At 35.2% G+C, this 15,629-nt stretch overlaps 1 protein-coding gene across 1 annotated transcript in view; it reads left to right on the top strand.

Annotated features, from left to right (window-relative positions):
• Nucleotides 1-11,967, top strand: part of LOC124367493 (programmed cell death protein 6-like) — a 31,531-nt gene extending 19,564 nt beyond the window's left edge. The window contains exons 3-4 of the mRNA XM_046824349.1: nt 431-699; nt 9,221-11,967. Coding sequence (XP_046680305.1) covers nt 431-699; nt 9,221-9,322 — 371 coding nt within the window. The 3' untranslated portion in view covers nt 9,323-11,967. The remainder of the gene's footprint in view (nt 1-430; nt 700-9,220) is intronic.
• The last annotated feature ends 3,662 nt before the right edge of the window (nt 11,968-15,629 follow it).

The following is a 15,629-nucleotide window of genomic DNA, read 5'->3' as shown; positions in this document are numbered from 1 at the left end:
AATTTAAATTTATCATTTTTATTGTGTTCCATTGCTTATAAGGACTATTGTTAACCCTCTTTAATATTTATTCAATAATTAATCAACAAAATCCTCCTATGAAAAATAGTGTTAGTTGACATGATAGGCCTACAAAATCATTTTTTGTAGAACTAATAACCTAATTTATAATAATAATACAGATCTCAAAATTCTATCAAAATTGTTGTTTTTATGAAACTTCCAACAATGTAGGCTTAACAGGAAATCTTTAGAAATATCTGCTCAGTTGCATTATCTATAGCTTCAGTTGTTCTAAAATTAATGAGGTTGGTCAAACTCTTTCATCATACTTTGGTATAAAGTTTAAATGAAAAATAAAAAAATAAAATTACTCTCTAAACAAAATGTAATGTTGTATTTCATACTGAATATTTTACATTGCTTGCAGGTATGTTTGATAAACACAACAGCGGGGTGGTGTCATTTGAGGACTTTGGGGCGTTGTGGAAATATGTGACAGATTGGCAAAACTGTTTCCGCACGTTTGACCGTGACAACTCTGGCAACATTGACAAGTCGGAGCTGCGCAGCGCGCTCACTGCGTTTGGCTACAGACTGAGTGAGAACATGATTGACCTAATGATGAAGAAGTTTGATCGTTACGGCAAGGGCACTATATTGTTCGATGACTTCATACAGTGCTGTGTGGTACTTTATGTAAGTAGGCTTTTAAGATGGTCACTCAATTCTAGACTTGGATAATATTTTTGTGTTAATTACATAGCCATTTAAGATAACTTCCCTGAATACAGTAGTATCGTGAAATTAAGCCACTTAAAGTAGTCCATTTTGTAATCAGTCCCAAATAAAAATTTAAAAAAAGGACAATTTTACAGTGTACCTTACATAAAGTAAGGAAGCGACTTTATTATTGTATATTTTTTAATTCAATATAATTTAGGAAAATAACACATTTTTAAAAGTTTTCTACAAAATAGAATTTTTATAAATAAAAAAAAGCATGTCACTTCCCGAAGCTTTAACTCATGTACATATAGTACAAATTTAATTTTTTATATTCAGCTGTTTTATTTGGCATGATTTCTCAATGACCTAAATGTTTATGTAAAAAAACTTAATTTCATGTAGAATAATAAAAAAGTTTCTACTTTTCTGTATTTGGGGAAGTTATTTTAAATGGCTGTGAATGTAACTTACAAAAATATTTTCCAAATCCAAAATTGATTGCACAACTTTAAAATATCATAGTCATGTATATTATACTATACAGATCTTAATACGTTTCTCAAATTACACCAATTTATAAATCTGTACTTATAGTTTCAGTATGTACGTTAAAAATAACTAAAGCTATTTTCATCTAATATTCAAAATAGGTTTTACTATTTAATTTATTTTCATGTGTTTATCCTTAGATGTTCAGTTGGAATTTGAACTTCTTCTGGTTCTGTTGGAACGTCTTAGAATGAAAATGGGAGATGAGTTTGGATCATTAATGTTTGGTGACTCATGTGACAGACGTTCATTATCCACATTAATATGATCCAAACTCATCTCTGCATCTGAAGCAATTCCAACTGAGATTAAGTTGAAAATTCATACCGTCTTTACATTGAAGTGAATGCTCAAATGTACCCTCCCCCCCTCTCTGCAGGAATGCTTTATAAGAATTCTGTCCAATGTTGTCAACATCCAGAGGAATTAAAAAAAATACGCTGTATATAATTACTTTCGGTTTTGGGTGATTCAATGCTTAACCCTTTGGATGCCAACGTACCGGTATTACGGCCGTCGGCTACTCAACTGAAAATCGCCAACGGCCGTAATATAGGTACGTCACGTTTTTCACCTGTAATTTTCTTATAGTTCATCTTATTGCCGCGAAATTTTGACTAATCGATAGTCGATTAGTTGCTTTGCAACCACAAAGTAGTTAATTCGTTTATGGACTGTTTGTTTGGTCGTATTTGAGCTTCGCAGCTGTTGAATTGTTTTGTCGAGATTGAGGTTACGTTCGTGTTGCTATGCGTTGTTTACGTTTGTAATTCTCTCATTACTTTTGATGTTAAGGCATTTTTACTATGCCCCTTTTATTAGATTCATTGGTACTTTGGGATTATACAGACCACACCTAGACATGAATCGTTATTTGACATTTAGCTTCAACTAATTAATAGATTAGCGTAGAAAAATATTTCGTCGATATAAAACAGGAATTGTCTTATCGCAAACCCCTCCCCATCCTCAGACAGTTGACATTTAGCTTCTACTGATTACTAGATTAGCGTAGAACAATATTTCGTCAGTATAAAACAGGAATTGTCTTATCGCAAACCCCTCCCCATCCTCAGACAGAGGTCAAAGTCGAGCGGTGTAGTAGATAACGTGATTGCAGAGTCTCGCCGCCCGTTCGCTTTGTTGTACTTTCGTATTTTACCCCTAAATTTCTCCAAACACAAAAATTCAACAAAAACAAACATTACCAAACAAAAACTAAACTCTTTATTGAAAAAAAACACACACAAAACTTGTCATTATTCTTGATCAAACTCCGCCACCCAAAATGCGAGTGCCTCCGGCCGAAGGTGCTTCCGAAGCTCGGGCTGATGTCAACGAAAGAAAAACATCCCTCGAGATAGTATCTATCAGTAAATATAATTCTAGAGGGGCTGATCAGAAATATAAATTGAATTGTAATGGAAAGGCAATTATGTACCGTGCAAAAAACTTAAATAATCATGTGATGCCGCGCGGCCTGCCGTAATCGAGATTCTCGAGAAAGATAAGATAACAGCGACCACAATACCGATCACAATACCTGGAAATGCTTGTTGATTGATGGAATGTTAGTTCTGTTACTCAAATACATCGTTTTATAATGTTCTAAGTTCATTGAAAAAAGTTTAAGCGAATCTGACCTCATTAACAATTGATAATCTTTGTAATTTTGTAATTAAAAAGTTGTTTTTTTCGTTCTACAATGTTTGTTTATAATATATCTATAAATTTATACTTTTGTGTTTTTCATAGTGGTGTGGTTGGTATAATCCCAAAGTACCGATTTGTATAGTGTCAAATATTGATTTGTGAATATAGTGTAACATTACATACAACGTCCATGCAAATTACAAAAACTGTGCCCGTGTCACATTTAGTGAAAAAAATCATAACTGGACTTCTATATAAGGTAGACTTTTGAAATTTTGTAATTAGGTTACGGGTTAGATATAGTTTACTAGGATATAACAGGAAATCAGCATACATTTTCTTTTAAACCACTTATTTGTGCTAAAAAAAATGTTTTTTGGAAATTTTAATTTTTTTTTTCTTAATTTTTAACTTTTTTATAAGTTTAAATTACATTTATGCAACTAAAATTTACCAACAGAACAAGGGCATTTCATAAGCAAAATAATGGTAAAAAATCATCAATATCTGTTAAAAAATAAAAAAGTTATGATACATTTAGTGAAAGCTTGCAAAACTGCTGTAAATGCCCTTGGCGTTTCTGGGTAGTACTTTTGGAAAATGGGCTGGCATCCAAAGGGTTAATGACATTTCCACTGCCTTTTCAAACGTTAAATCATTAAGTTTTTAAAGTAATTTTCCTCCAATTTCTGAGTTATTTAAACTGTAAATCAATTGGGATCTTATATGAGAATTGATTTTCGGCCTGTTACACTCAAAGTCCGCTAAATTGCAGTGAGTTGTAAGAGTCTTTATGTTTCTCATATAATCAGCAATTGTCTTATCACTCACTGAGTCTTTTGCATAAACATGTGTTGTTCTTCTATTTAATTCTGTTGAGGGTCAAAATGGCATTTCGAAAGTTGCACTAATTCATTGTAAGTCTTAGAATTGGGTAAATACGAAGCTTGTCAAATCACTAAGTAGCTAATAGACAATTAGTTTTTGATCCAAGGCAATTAATATGTATTTACACTTTCTTCTATCCATATTCAGGTTTGTTTAATACCCTTCTTCTTCTTCTTCTATAGGACAGCCTATTGCCATGCACTTAAGCTTCAGGGGCCTTTTGCGCACACCATGAGGCCGACCAGTCTACAATTTCAGCAGTTCTATAAACTGCCGAAAACAACCGATTAGGTCCTCTTGGGGAAATTCACTACCCTTATCCAAACTAAACAACCAAAGATAGCGTACTGCTTCCTTGCTATTGCAGGGCAGTCAAAGAGCAGGTGTTCAGCAGTTTCCTCCTGCTTGCCACAGAGCAGATCCTCCTAAAGGATACAGACTCTGTGAAGATGCTTTCTCTGATGACTATGTCCCATAATCAGACACATAACCTGAGAAGACACCGATCTACATAATGAGAGTTAAGGTCAGACACCACCCTGGGGGAAGGCAACTGTAGAACCATTCCGCTCATTCCCGGATGCAGCCTCCACCTTCTCTCATATTCAGTGCAGACCCATTCCGAGAAAGTCCCAAAGGATTCACACCTAGGAATGCCACAGAACGGTTGAGGTCCCATCATATTTGATGCTGACCCCAAGTTAGCCAAGAGATAAGCTCTTTTCTTCCCAGAGATCTCCTCATGACCAGGAACCCAACAAACAGTCACATTGTTGATTCTGGCAAGGGAAGAAACGACTTGATAGTAATCCCAGACAAGATTGAGTTGAACACCCAAGAGTCCAATGATTTGATTGCTGCCTGACTATCTGTGAAAATGCTAATTGTTTTACTTCTATACCGCAGACGAAGATTCTCATAAGCACACTCCATAATGGCTGTGACTTCTGCCTGAAAGACTGTGGGATAAGGACCCATTGGGACCACCAGCTCCATGGTCTCACCCCCACAATTCCGGTGCCTGCACCATTTTCCGCTGGTGGAAGAGGTTTGTTTCCCTCCAACCAAGCCTCCCTAGAAAGTATGACAATCCTGAAGAGTTTGTTGAAGGAAAATCTTTGTGGCATCTGATCCGATATCATGTGCAGAGCATTTCCCTGAATCAAGATGCTAATTCTGAAGAGTCCCCTGCTGCAGCCCGAGACCGGCCAGTCTCACCTGCTGAAGGCAGTAGGCACTCCTCCTGGCCATAGCCCAAATGACAATGTCCGAAGGGGGGAGGTTGAGATGACAGTCTAGAGCTGTGCCCGGTGCACTTGGAAAAGCCCCAGTGATAGCAAGGCAAGCCAACCTTCGGATGCTAGCCAGACCAGCTACTGCCATCTTGGCCTCCGTTTTTGGCCATCAGACAACAGCCTCAAACCTTAGTGCAGGTCTGATCATGGGAGACATAAAGCCATTACAAAAGCCTTGGCTTAATGCCTTAAATCCAAATAATGTTTTAGACAGAATAATAAATAATGTTGAATGTATGAAGTGATATTTTCAACACTACTATGAAAATGTTCAAACAACATTCATTGTACTATTTGTGTAACGGACGAGACGGGACTTGGGAATTAGATAATCAGAAAACTAGTTGGCCGCAAAAATCTGATTTTAATTTAATCTTTCACATTAATAATTATTACGATACTATTCACATTCCCTAAACTGTACTTTTAAAATATATTAATCATTCATCAGCGAAACAGTAGGTTAAAAAATTTAGATTTTAGAGGGAAGGGCAAACACGGAGCGACGCGTTACGTTCGAGTACCGGCGATCAACTCTCCCCACGCACATACTTTTTCGCTACAAATTTTTATTAAAATGGCGGACTAGACTCCGTACGGTGCTGCTCCCAAACGATTTACTTGGGCGTAACAGAGTCTAGAAACGACACAACTTGGCCAGACACAGGCTGGAGTCAGCAGAATCAGCAAATTCCTCAGCCAGCTGCAGCTAAAGCTGCCACGGGTATCGGGCTACTTCTGCTTAACAACTCAGTTGAGATCAACTAGAATATTCCGAGCAACTATTACTTGGACTTATATCTTACTAAATAAATATATAATAATCACTGTTCCTTATTTCCTTTTAATAATTTAGGTGACGGTAGATATTTTGTAAGTAATAGTACTTACATTTTACTGTTAGGAACAATGAAGAATCGTTGGTTGGTAATACTACAGTATAAATACTGTAGTACTTCACTGGTCAATAATAATATTAACCTCACAGTGTCAAATGGTCAGGGGCTTTCTTAATGGGCCGTCACATTTGTATCATCAGAAGGTTTTTGATTACCCCAAAGTCCTTGTAATAACTGTATTAATGTATTTACATTGATATTCAGATGTAGTGCCTCGGTTGGTCATGACTGACCTTCCTTCTCATGTTGCTTGGAACTGTACTAATAATAGTTGTACAAGAGTTAAACAAGCTTGAAGAGTATGAAAAGAACTGTAAAGACATGAAACATGTAATACAAGTTCAGGCTTGACTGCGCCCATGGAAGATTATTAACTTTAAGTGGAATGTATTACGTTTATGTACAATGAATGAATATTATTCTCTTTATTTCAACCGAAATAAAAATGAAATACAAATATATGATGTGATTTATAGAAAATCGCATGTCTAACTATTTGTCTTGTTTGTGTTTTGTTTCATAGCTAATAATTTTATCTTCATAATAAAACACGTTTATTAAATTATTGTTTTACAAGGAAAACCTTATAATTAAAATCTGTTATTCTGAGTAGAAGTTCGTGTTGTAATGAATTAGTGAAGAAAATTCACACACAAAGCGGCAGTCAAAACTTAAACAGCTGTTTTTAATTGTTAGCAACCACAGACTCAGCCTGGCAGCATGGAGAAGTAGAAGTAGAAGTTAAATATATTTATTAGTGATAGAAAGTCTGTTTCCTCCAATGTGTTAACACACATAGACACATTGGTGTGTGTGTGCTGTTTTTGTGTTAATAGCTTCAGACCTCATTTTGTAGAATTATAAAATATTCTACAGAGGAGAGCTCAGGTACTGTGTATGTCAAAGAAACTAAATTCAACTGGGCAACCCCTTTGAAACGATAGGGTATAACAACTATATTATAATATTGGTTTTTAAGGCTTGTTTTTTTGCACAGGAATCTATTTTTGACTCTGTAAGGATTACTGAGTTCCGGTTGACTAAGGGTTTCTGTAGACAGTTGTAAAGTAATGGATTACCATCTGTTGTGAGTGATTGTGTATCTAAGTTTGGTAATGGTTGGGATGGATTACTCTCTACATGCAAAGTGAGGTGAAGTATATCCATGTACTACTATCTTGGCTTAACAACGAAGATAGTCTTATCCAGTACTTCTGAGAGTGGTCGTGAATCACTGAAAGATAAAAACACTTGTATTTGCATTGCTTATAAGCCTCTTAAGTGTCCCCTAATCGAGTTTAGTTCTTCGATTTATGCTTTGTTTATTGATAAGTCATCAAAAAATTTTTGTTGCTGTGTTTTGGTGATCTAGTATTTAATCTTTTAGACACAAGTAAAGCTGACAGTGACTTTCTCACTGGACTTCATCATCAATCAATGAATTTGGTTCAGCTATTGAAGGGCTGACATAAATAACTAAAACAACATCTTCATTCATTACTCGTAGTAGATAATAGTTGATAAGAGTCTTGCTCTTTGGGTGAGAGCAGTTGTAAATAAACCCTCTTGGACTCTATAAGAACAACATGATAGACCCAGGTTAATTTTCTGTGATTGGCTGTGTAAAAGAACAAAGTGTGGAAAAGAGTTAAATTGTATCGTAACTAAATATATATTTTAGTCAGTTTAATGATTTGACTTGAACCATTTGTCCCAATGGCAGCAAATTAATATGAAAATGGTGTGAATTATTTTTAGGGCGAGCAGAGAGGTGTTGGCAGGGTGTAGGGTTGGCCGATTGATGATTTATTTGTAGGGTTGATTTACGATAAAACAGAAATATAATATTTTCTGGAAAGGTCAGAAGTAAACAGATCACGTGTCGTTTAGGATTTGACTAATTAATTCAATCGAACAAAGGTAATCGTAGTATATTGGATTTAATTCTGTAAGTAACTGGATAAGCCTCAGGGACCGCTGCAGACTAAATTGGGAATATGTGAGGTCAATTATGAAAGTGTTAACTTGCTCATGGCAATGTCTGTGTTCCAGTTATAGGGAAACATACTCATAAAAAAAGTTTTTTACTTTCATTGCTGATGTGTCCTACATGCCGAACTCATTACGGCTACTGCTGTCTCCGATCGGAGACCTTCGGCAATTGTCGCAAAATACAGGGTTGATTCAATGTGATAGTTGAGTTCAGGTCTATTTCACCTTCCACTTGGTGGTGGCGTCTGAAATCTGATGTCACAGAGTTAACTCAAAGTTTGTTTTGCCGACTTTTTTTGGACCTCTTCAGACGGACGTTGATTCCAGGTTCCAGAATTATTAAGCAGAAGATTATATGGAGCTGAACTCAACATTTGTATTGAATCAACCCTTCCCAGTTAGGCCTAGTTGTTCAATTAATATTACTTATAATAGGACACACTTTTAGGACTGCATACTGTAATGTCTGTAACAAAATAAATGTAGCCATATGGCAGAACAAGGAGTAATATTTTCACATTTGCAATTTGAAATGCAAAAATTCTAAGAGCTTTAAGATAGCTATGTATGCTGGTGATGTATTTTCTAAAACAAAACCTGTTACTTTCCTTTTTTTAATGTATGGTATTTATAGTTACTTTGCAAACAGTGGGGGTGGTAACAATGTTTACTTGGAAATAGTTAAAACTTTTGCAAAAATGTTTGATTTTGGAATCCAAGCAGAATGTTCAGTTACCTACCAGTGAACAAAAGTAAGATCAAGGCTTTAATGAATAATATTTTAGCTGTTGGGGTGGTAGCATTACCATTCAAGTGGTAAATGACTGAGTCCTTACTATATTGAAGCTATCACTCACCTTTTCAACATTTTTTTGGTTAGTTACTGGCTGCTTTCTTACCAAATGGAAAAGATATGTGAAGGTACTACTTACCATATCATCCTAATCCGTTTCTGTGTTTTTTGGTTTCAGCTGACGTCCATACTTCTAGCAATTCCTACAATACTAAAAAAGTTTGTAGCCTGACGAGTTGCGTTTTTATAGAGTGTAAAAACGTAATTCCAGAAAGCTAATTGTATTTTAAACAGTGTTTTAATACTGACACCTTATATGGTTCAAATGCGTATTTGGTGGAATCATTTCATAGTTTGTTTCAATGTTTTCTCTATTATTGTAATTTTTTTTTATATATTTGATCAACTGTTTCCCGTTGCAGACCCTGACAGCAGCCTTCCGGCAACATGACACTGACCAAGACGGAGTTATCACTATTCACTACGAGCAGTTTCTCGGCATGGTCTTCAGCCTGAAGGTTTAGCCGACCACATGCCACAGACAGCATATACAACATGTCTGTATATGCATTATTCCACTTACAGGCTGTACATTTCTGTGTCGTGTGACAACGCAGATAATTATTTTATTTACTCTATAGAAGCCGGTAGGAAATATTACTGAACGTAGTTACCCTTAGTGTTATAGTCACATTAAGGTCCAGCCATTTGAAGTTAGATCTTATTGTATTGTTTTCAAGTACCATTGAAGGTTGCGTTCCTATTAAATTTTGAATGAAATTTGGGGCGAATGGGTGAAAAACATAGGCTAAAAACAAAGAGATAATGTTATTTTTCAAATGGTAAAGGGTATGTATTTTTTGTGTTTTTATATAAATACAGTGTTGTTATTTTTAAGCCAAATATTAATAATAGTGCTCTTTGAATAGATGACGTACTTAATAAACAAAATGGTTTATAACATTGATTGTTGTTAGATTTGTTCTACCTACGTTTATGTACAGTTTGTTGAATTTAAATCCAATTGTTAATATGTGATATTTTTATTTGAAAGTTAATCAGTCTAGTTGTAAAAAATTATTTTGGAAACTTAGTCCTTTGTAGTAACAGCCTACTAATTTTGAAAAGTTCAATATTATTTTTTATTTTATACAAACTATTTCTGTAACTTTGTTAAACCTATGAGAACTTTATTCTGGAGATTAAGTTATTTTCTTCTTATGAACATGAATACAAAAATAGCGACCAGACTACTAAAAAAAGTTTAAAGTTTCTAGCAAATTGTGTTTTTATATACTGTATAGCATTTAGTGCTAACTATAAAAATTCTGTGGTAACCTCTTTAGAGGTGGTTTTGACATCTTTAACAATAAAAAAAGTAATCTTACAATATTTTAGTATTAGAACTTGCTTCTAGGTTAGAAAATTACTGACATAGTTTTTTAAAATTTTCTTTTTTATGGTAAACTGCAATTAATAAAGTTTTGCCCGAAGTTGAAGGCTCCTTCTTGGCATGTGTTGATTGACAGCAGTAGAATGGTATCTTTGGATTTACTTTGGACACATATACCTGCCAAAACAGTCACTTGGGGAGCCATATCTGTTGGGAAAATCCTTAATTTTACCTCCAGAATATCGTTTTAGTGGTTTTACATAACCTGATAACACCCAGTATTATGATAACAAATAGCTCACTATGTAAAATATGTGCTCATTGACACTAATGTGCTAATAAGTGCCGAATTTTTCATTCATAAGACTGTTGCATAATTTTCTAGTTTTTTAATATTCCATAGATTTTTATAACTTAGTACGGTAGAAATTTTGTAAATTGGGTCACCTTCTTAAGAAATGAATTTTACATAAATGAGTGAAAGATTTTAGTAGTGCATTACTACCTCTTGTAAAAACTGTTTCCTTTTCCAATTCCAGGAGTTGAAAAGAAACCCTGTTTTGGTAATTTTTAAAGTAAAATTAAGTCTTACAATTTTATTAACTATTGTTATTATTGTCATAAAATATATTATGTATTTCATGGTATACTGTATTTGAAACTCGTCTTTACATTATACCTTTTTTCACAAAATTTATAGGCCTAAGGACGTGAACTTTCATTTGTAATCACAAATATTGTATAATTCAAAAGACAATAAATTGAGGCTAATTGAAATAATGGTGAAATAATAATCCTTCCAACATATTGAATCTAGTATAAATTTACATCATGTGGCTTTTTGTTGAATAAATGTGGTATTTACTTTATAAATAGAGAAAAGATACCAATGCGGTCTGCACAACGTGTATAGGACATTAGATCTTGGATCTGAGTTAGATATAGTTCAGGTTCAAATTCTGTCTGTGACATTTACACTTTTTACCAGTATCGTCAACCTTGTACTGTACTGATTCTCTCCTCTTGGATAAGATCCTCGCACAGGCAAGTGATCCATGAGGACAGACTGTATAAGGCTAAAAAGGCGATTGGCCTCTTCTTAAAAAACAATTAGAAGATGTATATGGTTTGCCACCATTGCAATTTGCAGGAATTAAAATGAAAGAGGAATTTTTAATCACTTTGTTATTTCTCAGTGATTAGTTAAGAGATGTAAATCAAGCATTATTAGTTGCAACCATGTTGTGTGTTCCTTGAGTGAACATTGTAGAAACTTCCAGTAAAACAGCTTGATTTTTCATTACATTTCCAAAAATGTTATACCTATATTTCATATTGATGTCATCATCTTTGACAGCAACGATAAAAAAAAATAAAAAAATATGATTGATACTACGTATTGGTAATTTTACTAAGTTGTTTCGCTTTTGGATTTTCTGTTTTGATTTTGGAAAAAAATCATATTAAAACGAATAAAAAAGGAAGTCAAATAAAAACTTCACACCGTGCAACAGTTATTGTTAAAAACTATAAGTAATGTGCTAAAGACTAAAGACATCTATCAGTTTAGATATAATACTTCAATCTATAAGCTACCAATGTTAATAAGGTATTGTAAATAATAATGTTAGTGTAAATGTTTTAACTAGTATTTTTGAGATGCCAAAATTAATATTTCTACCATAGTTATTCTATTTTATGCCTAGTTCGTATTAAAGTTTATGCATGTGCTGCCTCAATATATATCAATACAAAATAAATACTGTATTTACTGTTTCTCATTTATTTATTACTTCCATCTTCCCATCTGTAATCGCATCACATTTTAAGATTGGTTTCTTGATTATGTGGCTTGCAAATTATGACTGGTGTAGACATTGTTGCATCTCCTTCATGTGGTAACCCTAGATTTCTAGCTTTTATTTTCTGTGCTGTATAATATTTATGACTACTCTGTTATAATATTAAAAAAAAAATGTTCACTCTTAAGATTATTATTTAGTTAAATGTGAAATTTTATACATAATTCTTAATAACGTGCATTTTCTGGCTGCACTCATATAGATGAGTGTTGTATGATTTATGACCACTCACCTTGTCTCCGATTGGTCGGAGCGACAACATATCCCCATTAACAGAATTGGACCGGCATCACATCGGGAGCATCCCTTCCCACCCACTTGGTTCTGATTCGCTCTAGAGGTTGTCTCACGTGTTGAGTTCCTCGTTGGGCCAAGCACATTGCATCGCTTGCCCTCCCTCCCAAAATGATAACTGAATCTTGTTTTTTATGAAGTGCATGAATTTGTCTCCCACGAACCGCGTTTAAATCTAGTGTTGTGGGTCACCTTTTGTCATGATTCCCTCCTCCACACTGCCAAGGAGCTATTAATTTTGCTGCCATCTGACTGTATTGTTGGTTTTATAACAATTTCTCAAGTGCCCAGACATTGTGTCGACACTGTGACAATCTGTTTGTGAGGAGGTGAATCTTAGTTCCGTGATGTGTGGCAGATGAAGACAATTTCAGTGAGTTTAGTAGTTAGTAGTCCTATAATATTTAACCTCTCTACATGATATACCATCTCCTCTCCTCCCCACAAAGTTTATTGATTTGTTTAAACAATATTCTTTTAGTTCCCTATGAGCAAAATTAGTCCCATACAATTCATGTGTCTTTAGTCCAGGATTCATGGAGCATACTTCTTGTACTCAAAAAAGAGCCATCCATGTCTGTTGTACAGGACCTTTCAAAAGCCCATCTCAATTACTTTTTCAAAATTCCATGTCATAAAACCTTTGTGTGCTTTGTTAACAAGACTTTATTCTGTGCAAAAACATTAGTATTTGTGTCCTATCAAGAATATCATAACGTTCAAGTCAACTTACAATTCAATAATGTACTGACTAAATTCATCATTGGTGTTTGTCACTAGTTTTGGGGTTTGTAAATAACGCTAAGAACTAAAGGTGTGAATATGTGCTTTTAACATGGTTACACAATTGTCTACCAGGCTGCACGACACATCAGTATGTTCCCTGTAGAACAGGAAATCACCAATAGAAAGAAGTGAATGATTTTGGAACAATCAATAACCAGCTGGTTGTCAAACATTTATTGACAAAAAGGTAGCACAATTATGTGTTTGTTATACAAGAGAGTCGCACTGGGATGGCCAGATTGCTCAACAGTTAAAAATCAGATTCAACCTTCACAAACCAGAATTTGGTCAAGAGGTGTTTTGGAGACTCTTTTAACTGTCTATTACTAAAAGTGTTATCAGAATAGTTTCATAGATGGATAATTGATTCATAAATGCTGATGGGTGTCACCAGCCATGTGTCCCACTGTTTTTAATTCACAAGTACATTCATATATATTAAAATTTATTATAACTCATTTTTAGTACAATCTGAATGGGATTATAAATCTGTACTATAAATTATTTTACTCCTTTTAGCCCAAGTGTTAAAAGATTTGTATTAATTTTAGTGTCATTTTTGAAATATGAATTTGATTATTTATCAATTAGACTTAAAGAAGGGGAGGGCTATGGTGACATCTGCTCGGCCCAAAAATGAGTGACACTCTCCGAGATGATTTCACGCACGATTCATTGTCAGGAATGAGAAGTGACACCACGCCTAGCTCACTTGATGTCAATAGTGTCTAGAGGGTATCTTAAATTGCCAGGAAGTGATCACCTGATTGTACATAATCGTCTGTTTCTACGCAGCTAGCCAATGCAGCCCATTGAATAGTATATAAAAATACAAATGTAAAACTTATTAATCTAATAGTGAAATTATATTCTATATTGTAAAGAATCAAAGCTATGCACATTATAGGGCATACTCCTATCTCGCAATATTACGTAATACAATGGCTGCGCAGTTGTTACAGGTCTATTAAGAGGTGAATGTGCTGGCTGCCATCTTAATTTTTACTCCATAATAACAATGTTAACCGTAAACACCAATCTTGTTAATGCAGAAGCAAAGCTATGCACATTATAGGGCATACTCCTATCTCGCAATATTACGTAATACAATGGCTGCGCAGTTGTTACAGGTCTATTAAGAGGTGAATGTGCTGGCTGCCATCTTAATTTTTACTCCATAATAACAATGTTAACCGTAAACACCAATCTTGTTAATGGCAGAAGCAAAGCTATGCACATTATAGGGCATACTCCTATCTCGCAATATTACGTAATACAATGGCTGCGCAGTTGTTACAGGTCTATTAAGAGGTGAATGTGCTGGCTGCCATCTTAATTTTTACTCCATAATAACAATGTTAACCGTAAACACCAATCTTGTTAATGGCAGAAGCAAAGCTATGCACATTATAGGGCATACTCCTATCTCGCAATATTACGTAATACAATGGCTGCGCAGTTGTTACAGGTCTATTAAGAGGTGAATGTGCTGGCTGCCATCTTAATTTTTACTCCATAATAACAATGTTAACCGTAAACACCAATCTTGTTAATGGCAGAAGCAAAGCTATGCACATTATAGGGCATACTCCTATCTCGCAATATTACGTAATACAATGGCTGCGCAGTTGTTACAGGTCTATTAAGAGGTGAATGTGCTGGCTGCCATCTTAATTTTTACTCCATAATAACAATGTTAACCGTAAACACCAATCTTGTTAATGGCAGAAGCAAAGCTATGCACATTATAGGGCATACTCCTATCTCGCAATATTACGTAATACAATGGCTGCGCAGTTGTTACAGGTCTATTAAGAGGTGAATGTGCTGGCTGCCATCTTAATTTTTACTCCATAATAACAATGTTAACCGTAAACACCAATCTTGTTAATGGCAGAAGCAAAGCTACTGATATACAACACCACTAGAAAAGATCATCACAACCAGGATGAAACATATACAACAGTTAGAGAAATCGCTCTGCAACATTAAATTCATCTTTTTCGTTTACCCCAAAAGTTTTAGAGGCAACTAGTTACTTTTTGACTTCTCGAATCAAAATATATCTTTATCGGAAGATATCACACACTGGAGGAGCAGACTGTCAAACTTGTTTCAAAAAAATGATTCTCAACATATGCTTCCGACGGTTTGCTCCTCCAGTGTGCGTCCGGCCTAAGGGAGGTCCATCCCAGGGCCTAGTATCAAGGGCTGAGCCATTTCTTTGATCTCAGCGCGGTACCGCCACGGCAGGCGGAGTGGTGGGAGGGGGTGCCGTGACGTCGCTGGCCTGATCAGGCCAGATATCGCCACCGCGCCTGCAACTTGCATGGACTGGCCGTGTTGGCGTTGAACATGTGTTACATTGGCGCACTGTCGTTTACACGCTGCTGCACATACCGAAGTGATTTAATTGAGGTTGATCCTCAGTGATTTGATGTGGATTTAGTTTATTTATGCAGTGTCAAAATGAGTTGTTGTGCTGTGGCTACTTGT

Source organism: Homalodisca vitripennis, chromosome 8 (genome assembly GCF_021130785.1).
Source record: "Homalodisca vitripennis isolate AUS2020 chromosome 8, UT_GWSS_2.1, whole genome shotgun sequence".
NCBI lineage: Eukaryota > Metazoa > Arthropoda > Insecta > Hemiptera > Cicadellidae > Homalodisca > Homalodisca vitripennis.
This window is presented reverse-complemented; position numbering and strand designations above follow the sequence as displayed.